The following is an 8,606-nucleotide window of genomic DNA, read 5'->3' as shown; positions in this document are numbered from 1 at the left end:
ATTAGCCCCAAGCAAATTGCTCTGCTCACATGGTTAAACTACTTCTGCTGCTAGAGGTAGCTTGGATGTCTCTGCACAGAACTGCATTACATCATCATCCATAATAAAGATTTTGCAAATCAAATACAACTCCTTCTTATACCTAAACGACAGACAAGATGGTGGCACCAGTTCGTGTGAGTACAGAATTTGACTCTGTGGCTGAAATGTAGTTAAGAAAATTGCAAGCAGTGGTTCAGTCATATTAGAGGTTGCTTTCCCAATTTCATTTCTGACATTAACAGGAAATAAAGTAAGAATGAATTTTCTCATTAAACAACATGGCAGCTGATACAACTGGATGGGATCTGCTGGCGATGACAGTGCTAAACTTACAGTCGCTTTTCTGATAGCTGCATTTCAAACTTGAAGTCGTTTGACAGCACTGATACAGGGAACGAGACTCCCTTCCCAAACATCAGCTTTTCCTTGTGAACCATTGTGTCCGCAGTTTGTTTCCGAGTCGGAAGTAACCCCGGCAGTCCCCTCCTGCCGCTCAGCTCTTATTTTGCAGAACAAGGAACGTGGCACTGTCACGGCAGGTCCTCGCCGGGTTAGCCCAGACCAGCCTGTTTACAGTGCGAATTTTGGCGTTGCTTCCATGTAAAGAAAACCCAAACCCCAAAACCAAAAAAAAACCCACCCAAAACCAGTAAAGGTGGGCTCCGGGGGGGGGGATGACGAGGTGCCTCGTACTTTGGTGGGGGTAAGAGCTAGGCCTGGCTCTCTCTGCGGCTGCTGGGCAGCCCCGTGCCACGCTCCGCCGGGGCTTGTTTCCCAGGACCCCGCCGGGTCTGCCGCCCGCCCGGCAGGGACGGGGATGGGGGACGCGTATGGCTGGCGGGGCGGACCGGCCGTGCGTGCGTGCCAGCGCTGGGGGCGGGAGGGCGCGGGGTGCCGGGCCCGGCGAGGGGTGCAGGCCGCCCTCCCCGCCCCGTTCCGTTCCGTTCCCGGTTGAACGGCCGCCGGCCCCGCCGTGGCCTCGCGCGCCCCCGGCCCGCCGGGAGTTGGGGGAGGGGGCGGGGGAGGGAATCCCCCTCGCGCGCGCGGCGTGTCTTTTGTGTTTGTACACACGGCGCCGAGGGAGGGGGCGGGGCGGGGCGGGGGGGAGGCGGGGCCGCTCCTTCCCTCCATTGTGCTCCATTGGCGGGCGGGCGGGGTCGGGGCGGGGAGAGGCGGGTGGGGGCGTGGCCGGGCGAGGGGCCGGCCCTCCCGAGTCAGCCATCTTTCAATTGTGCTCCCAGCCGCCGCCGCCAGCAGCAGCCGCCGCAGCTCCGGCTCCTCCTCGCTCCCGCCCGCCCGCCCTCCCTCCCGCACGGCAGCCGCGCTCGCCTCAGCGGACGGGGTAAGTCTGGCGCCGCGCCGCCGCCCCCCACCCTCCCCACCCCGCGCCCCGCCAGCCCCCCGCCGCCTCCCCTCCTCGCCCCCGACCCTCCCCACAAACTTTTGGGGGGCTCGGGAGGCGGTGGCAGCCCCCGTCCCCTTCTCCGCGCCGCCTTCTCGGCGCAGCCGGAGCGGCTCCCTTCTCCGGCACCCCCCGACCCCTCTTCGCGCGGTTGTTGCCCCCCTCTGCTCCCTTCGCCCCCGCTCCAAACCCCCCCCAGCTGCCTCCCCAGCCCCCGAGCTGCCTCCTCAGCCCGACATCCCCCGGATCGGGGCTGGGAAGCGGCCGCAAAGAGGAGCCGCTCGCCAGCCCAGGGTAACTCTCCTGCCTTCCTTCCCCTGCTCCCCACAGTTGTTGCTCAGCTTCACCATCTTGTCTCTTTTCTCTGGTCACCGACCATATTTTTTTTCCTATTGCATAAAAAACAATAAAAAGGGAAAGAAATTCGCCGAAGGAACGACCCAAACCCAGCGCAATTTTTTGGTTTTCGAGTGCAAACTTTTCCGCTGCCTCCCCCTTCATCTGCACCCACATGGTTTGGAGTTCCTTGCGATGTTTTTGGCGTTATTTTTCGCAATTTATTTTTTCCTCCTTTGCAAAAGGACTAGGGCTGCATTTCGTGATTGTTTCCATTTTGTTCTGGGTCTGGGAGATGAGTTTGCCTGTGAGAGGCGCTTGGGAGCGAGGCGGCTTTGGGGAAGCTCTCAGAAAGACGGCACCCAAAAAACACCCACCCCACCTTCCCCCCCCCTTCCAAAAAAAAAAGTTTGTCGCTTTCTCGCACTTTATCCGGACCCTTTCCTTTTTTTGCACGATAAACGCCGGTTCGCCGGTGGTTGCCGGCGGGTCGGGGAGCACGGGCGGGCGGCGGGGAGGGCCGGGGCTGCCCGGCGGAGGGCCGGCGGGGGCTGCGGCTCCGCTCGTACCCGCTCCGCCGTGTCGGAGGAGGTTTTTGCGGCGGGTGGGAGCGGCGGGCGGGTTGCCGGTTTCCCCCCCCACGCACACTCGATGTTGGCCGGGCGGCGTTTGCAAACCCTCGGCAGGTGACGGGCGGCCGGCGAGGGGAGACGGCAGCCGCCGCTCCGCGCCTGCCGGCGGGCGGCTCGCGGGGCTCCAGCCGAGATATTGAATTCGTGGGCGAAAAAAAAGCACCCTGTTTTTTAATATTCCGCGATCGGCAGACGTTTAATTTATAATTTTTTTTTTTTTTCCCTCCTTCGGCGGTTGGAGGCGTTAGGCGGCCGCGCGCTCGGGGGCTAACGGCTGGCCCCGCCGTTGCGCGCGGGCAGGGGCGCGGGGCGGGTAGGGAACGGAGGGGGCCGCCCGCTCTGTGTGTGTGTGTGTCTGAGGGGGGCAGATACCGGCGGGGCTGAGCCGGGGGGGGCGGCCGGCCCCTCTCCCTCCTCCTCCTCCCTCCGGCAGGTGTAAGGCAGCGACGCCGGCAGAGGCATGGCCCGCACCAAGCAGACGGCCCGCAAGTCCACCGGCGGCAAGGCGCCCCGCAAGCAGCTCGCCACCAAAGCCGCCCGCAAGAGCGCGCCCTCTACTGGCGGGGTGAAGAAGCCGCACCGCTACAGGTACGCAGCGCCGCGCACAGGCGGCGACGGGCCGGTACCGGGCGCAACACCCCCCACCCCGAAACCCCCTCCCGCCGGGCCGGGAATGGGGGAGGGCGAAAGGGGGGGAATTCTCCATGCCGGCACCGCTCCGCCGCGGCGGGGTGCGGGTCCCCGCCTGCTGGAAAAAAAACAAATAATAATTAAAAAAAAAAAAATGCCCAGCGCGGGCACCGACCGGGTATTTATCGTAAGCCCCTTGCCGGGAATTTTGGTATTGGTGCCTAAAAAATCAACACCCCCCCACACGGTGAACGCGAGTCTGCGATATTTTTTTTTTTTTTTTTTTTTTTTTTTTTTAATCACCAGGAGTGAAAAAAAAATACAGCTGCAGGGTCGCGCCGCTGCGAAGTTTATTGTTAGCGGCGCATCTTAATTTACTTGTGGGGTTCGATCCGTCCTCGGCGCCGTTCGGGCTCCCGCGGCCGTGTAAGAGCGGGGATCCGCCGCGAGAGGGCGCGACGTGCCCACCGATGCGCTCGGTCGTCCCGAATACCGGCGGCTGTGCACGGGGAGGGTATAGCCGAGGATGGGCGACAGGTCTTTGTGGCAGCCCACTAATAACGGAAGTTTTCCAGTCTGTGCTCGGCGTGGAACGGCGACAGTCCCGCTTCAGCTCGGAGGATGGTGTTGGGCTAGGTCTGCGTATTCCCTGGGGAGGAGAAGTGGGTTTGAAATAGCGAACTTGATGTAAAAGTCTATTGCTGTAGGTGTGAGGCGGTTTTAATAGTCTAGGAGAAAGGTAATGAAGCTGAAGGAGGAAAATACAGAGTTTCCACGGAAATAAAGGTGGTATCAATTTCATGAGTGGACCTCGTGTCTGCAAAAGTACCTTGTTAACCTAGATTTGTAGTTCTGACACTGAAACTAACACAAGGAAATACACTAGGTAGTTTGTACTGATAATATAATACAGAATATAAGCTCTGCTAGATCTGTGAATTTTTAGTGTCATAGGTCAGTAGGGAAGAAGAGCCACTTTAAAATGGAATTCGCTCTTCAGGCTAATTGCTAGGAGGGTACCTATGGCACAGCTGAGCCAGCCAACTCATAGCAGTGCTGTGTTTTGCCGTGGAGACATGTTAACGTCAGGCAGCTAATCTGTGCTGCCCACCTTTTCTCCTAGCCAAGTCAGGGCTTCACATCTCTGCCTGAGGGATCCCTGTTGAGGCCAGTGGAATCTTGCACAGATCCATGGTGAGAAAACAGTGACCCTTTGCCAGGGAAACTGGGTTTGTATTGTAAACACTGGGACTCTTCTGGTGAAAATGGCATGTGTGTGGTGCTTAGTGTAGTTTAGATGATCATAGAATGGTTTGGGTTGAAAGGGACCTTAAAGATCATCCAGTTCCAACGCCCCTGCCGTGGGCAGGGACACCCTCTGCTAGACCAGGTTACTCAAAGCCCCATCCAGCCTGGGCCCTGAACACCTCCAGGGATGGGGCATCCCAGGGATGATGAACCCATATATTTAAGGTGCTGTAGAATGTCTTGAATACTAATTATTTTTTTATTTTTTTTAATTATTATTTAATTTTAAAAGGCCGGGTACCGTGGCTCTCCGTGAAATCAGGCGCTATCAAAAGTCGACCGAACTTTTTGATCCGCAAACTTCCCTTCCGCCCAGGCCCGATTGCCGCCTGGAACAGAGCACTAACGCTCCCAGTGATCGGCTCGACTCTGCAAAGGCTTTGCAGGTGAGCGTCACTGGGAGGTTAGTGCTCTGTCCAGGCGGCAATCGGGCTGGGGGGGTTCCTGGGGAAAAGTTGGGGTCGGTGCTGTCAGTGCCCCCCCTAAAACCTGGGGGCTGAAGGTAAGGGAGGGCTCCGCCTCCTGCCCCATTGGCCAGCTTGTTTCTAGGGTTAGCCCCAGCTCTGCCTGATTGGTGGGCTGCCGTGGTGGGCGTAGTCTCTCCTGGGTTTGGGGGTGGGTGTGTGCTGACATGGGGGGATGTGCCCCTCAGCCTTCCCTTGCTCAGGATGGACCTGGTGATGTCCTACAGGTACCACAGGCTAAAATGCAATGACAGGTCCGCAGGTCCTTACAATGTGGGTTAAGGGGGGGTGGGGGTGTGTGTTTGTTTTTTTTTTTATAGTCCCCACCCCTCAAGTAGTTACACTTGACGGAATAGTGCATCTTGTTAAGATAGTTAACGTAAATCTGTTTCCTCGGTCCTTGAGCTTTGTTAGAGGCGTTGCCTGCAAAAGCTGTGCAGTCCGAGAGGAAAGCGTTGTCGTGTAAAGCTTGTTCTGGCGTGTGCAAATGGCGGTCTCAATATCCTCAAATGCTCTTTAAAGAAAAACAGCTCAATAAGCCCTATCTAAACACAGTTAGGGAAATAAGTGCTTTTGTATGATGTAGTTGATGCTAAACACATAATGTTTTAAATATATTAGTTAAATAACTTATTTAGAATATATTGAGGGTGAAATATTGATTACTTTTTCTGGCCCACGTTCTTATATCTAGATTACATCACCTCCAAGACTGTGTTCTTATCATGGGAATGTTTCCCTCTCATAATAGAAATAACACTCATGATTAAAGATAGGACTTTGCTGTTATTTTAGCTGTTGAAAGATTGTTTCAGAACCTTTCTGTGGTTGTAGAATATCTGATACCCAGGCAATATTGTCTTTTTCTGGTTAATGACTTCCACTTAATAAGGGCTAGAATGTATGCTGTGAGATGCTGTAAACTTGAGCACATGCTTTGCTTCAAATGGTGACTGCGTGCATTCACAAAGTTGCTGCTTTTGCTTTTGGTGGTTGTTCTGTCTTCACTGCTGTGAGTCAATGTGGTAGTTCTTAAATCCTGAGGTTTACCTGTGTGTCTCTTTGTCAGGAGCTGCTTATTAAAAATTCAGTCAGTAGTTAATACGTTTTCAGAAGGCTGGTTTTGCATTAAGCAGTTGTTGTATAGAACTTGTTCATGTGTTATTCCTAGTGCTTCATGCTTGCATATTCGCAAAAAAACCCACTTTTAACCCCTTTGGTACCATGTTCATGCCAGCATGGCTTATTTGGCAAAGTGTCTTTAACTTTTCATGTAGGGATTAAGCAAAACTGTGTTAGGGGAACTTACAGTAGCCATATCCTACTGGATACGAAATGACTTCATTACTACAGCAGATGAGGTCTGTAGTGTGAGTATTTTTCTTTGTGTTAAATGCTCTGTGTTTTTAAACAGGAACTTTGAACTTTAAGTTGGTTTTTGCAGTTCCTAGTAACAAAATGGTTCACAGAAACTGTTGTCTTGCATGTATTCTAGAAAGGTGGACCTCAACCTCCTGTCTGTAAGCGAACCCTATCATTCTTGCTTTCTCACCCCAACCGTGTGCTGTGTCCTGGTCCCCATGCTGGTTGGATGTTGGCATGCCAAGATGCTTCCTAGGAGATTGTTAGGTGTTACAATTCTGTATCAACCCAAAAATGCGTAAACAGTTACCATTGCTGTGTTTGGCTTAATAGCAGCTAACTCTATATGAGCCAGAAGCACAATTAGGTCTAACAGAACATCTGCCTAACCCAGAATCCTGTCTGCAGTGGTTCAGTAGCAGACAACACTGTGGTCAGAGTTGTGGTTTTCCCAGGGTAGGGCTTGTCCTTTCCCCTCCCAAGCTCTGGCCCTGTGATTGTCACAGGTGCGAGGTGAGAACCTTCTGTGATGGTGGGGGGGCTGTGGTGTATGCCCCAAATAGACAGGGGTGCTTAGACAGGAAGAAAGTATAGGAACAGGACAAGTGTCTGATGGTAATTCTCAGACTGCTCTCCTGTTCTTGATGATTCAAGGAGTTCCTGAGTCAAAGGTGGTGTTGTCTTATATCTAATAATGCCCAGTACATTTTTTTTTTTTTCCTGCTGATTTTTGACTTCTGAATTAAGCCACGTCTTTAATATCCTATGGCAAGGAGCTGTGTGCCAAAACTGTGTTGTGAAGGAATACCTGCTCTTTTCCCTAGCACCTGCCAATTTCACCTGATGCTCAATAGCTCTTACTGTGGAAGAGGCAGCAGACAAGTCACTTGACTAGTGTAATTCAGCCTTTAAAAAGAAGTTCCTAAACAAACTAACCTTTTGATAAGATAACCCATTATCTTGTGAGAGTCCCATCAGAATATTTGTTCAGTTGTGTTCTGGAGAATGTCTTCACCAAATGGCAGTAGTACGCAACTTTGAAATAGAATGTTATTTGGTGGTTTATAAGAAAATGAAGGCTTTTATTTTTTGAGAATCTAAAACTTTTGATGTTTCTGAGTAGTAAAGATAGAAGCCTGAACTTAATGCCATGCTATGTTGTACATTGAATTACTAGGTTTTTTTCCTGGTGCTCAGAGAGTGAAAGTGTTCTTAACTCTTTTCTTCTACACTAGGAGGCAAGTGAAGCCTACTTGGTTGGCCTGTTTGAAGATACCAACCTGTGTGCTATCCATGCCAAACGTGTCACAATCATGCCAAAAGATATCCAGCTAGCACGCCGCATACGTGGAGAGCGTGCCTAAACTTCACCATGATGGGTTTGTCATTCTCGAAGCAAAATCTTCTTCCTGTTATTGGTAGTAATGAACGTTAGATATTTTTTCCATGGGGTTAAAAGGTACCTAAGTATATGGTTGCAAATGGAAAAATAGGGGACAGAATTGGGTATTGGCAAGTTTTTTTCCATTTTCATTTGTGTGTGGATTTTTAATATAAATGAGGGGACATAAAACATCAATGCGGTCAAAAAAAATGTTTCGGTGAACAAGTTTCAACAATTCAACTTTATAAAAAAAAAAAATTATAAATAAACCTGTCAAATTTTTCTGGACAATGCCAGCATTTGGATTTTTTTAAACAAGTAAATTTCTTATCAATGGCAACTAAATGGTGTTTGTAGCATTTTTATCATACAGTAGATTCCATCCATTCACTATACTTTTCTAACTGAGTTGTCCTACATGCAAGTACATGTTTTTAATGTTGTCTGTCTTCTGTGCTGTTCCTGTAAGTTTGCTATTAAAATACATTAAATGATGCCTGCTTTTAGTCTTGATTTTTAAATATTTCATGTGGGTTGCGTTTGATTAAAAAATAATCAGCCTTCCTTTCCCTTTTTCTTTTCAATATGTGGCCTAAGTACTTAGGGGAGATCTAGGAAACACTGGGGATACTACCTTGGCTGAAGTAGTATATATGTGAGGGTTTTTTTAAGAGTCTAAAATTTCTGTCCGCTCCATGTGAAGTTTGGTGAGTATATTACTGGGTAGAGTCTGGAGCTGGACTGAGCTCTCTAAGCTATGGTGCCAAGAAAAAACAGTTTGGTTTTTTGTTTTTTTTTTTCTGTTTAGATTCCTTTCTCACTCAACTTAGTGCTGAGTTTGGAAGTGTTTCTGATTTTCATGTTTTGTTAGTATGGTATAAGTGGTGGGGTGTGGTGGTTTGGGGTTTTTTGGGTGTGTTTTTTTTTTTTTTAAACCCTTTTGCACTTTGGTTTCTCAGTTTGTAGGTGTTCGCTTTTTGGTTGACTACCTTTGCTTCAGTCACACCCTCTAGCATGTTTGAGACCTCAGTTCACATGTGATTAGT

The 8,606-nt window shown here is 50.6% G+C and overlaps 1 protein-coding gene across 1 annotated transcript; it reads left to right on the top strand.

The window, feature by feature from the left end:
• The first annotated feature begins 1,279 nt into the window (after positions 1 to 1,279).
• Positions 1,280 to 8,061, top strand: H3-3A (H3.3 histone A). Its single transcript, XM_082480238.1, is given in 6 exon segments — positions 1,280 to 1,384; positions 2,846 to 3,000; positions 4,583 to 4,631; positions 4,633 to 4,736; positions 6,310 to 6,334; positions 7,412 to 8,061. Coding segments are annotated over 5 exon segments (435 nt in total). The 5' UTR covers positions 1,280 to 1,384; positions 2,846 to 2,872; the 3' UTR covers positions 7,541 to 8,061.
• Positions 8,062 to 8,606: the final 545 nt, after the last annotated feature.

This window comes from Vanellus vanellus (assembly GCF_965231255.1).
Source record: "Vanellus vanellus genome assembly, chromosome: 3".
NCBI classification, from domain to species: Eukaryota; Metazoa; Chordata; class Aves; order Charadriiformes; family Charadriidae; genus Vanellus; species Vanellus vanellus.
The sequence above is the reverse complement of the archived record's forward strand: the minus strand, read 5'-3'. Positions and strand labels throughout refer to the sequence as shown.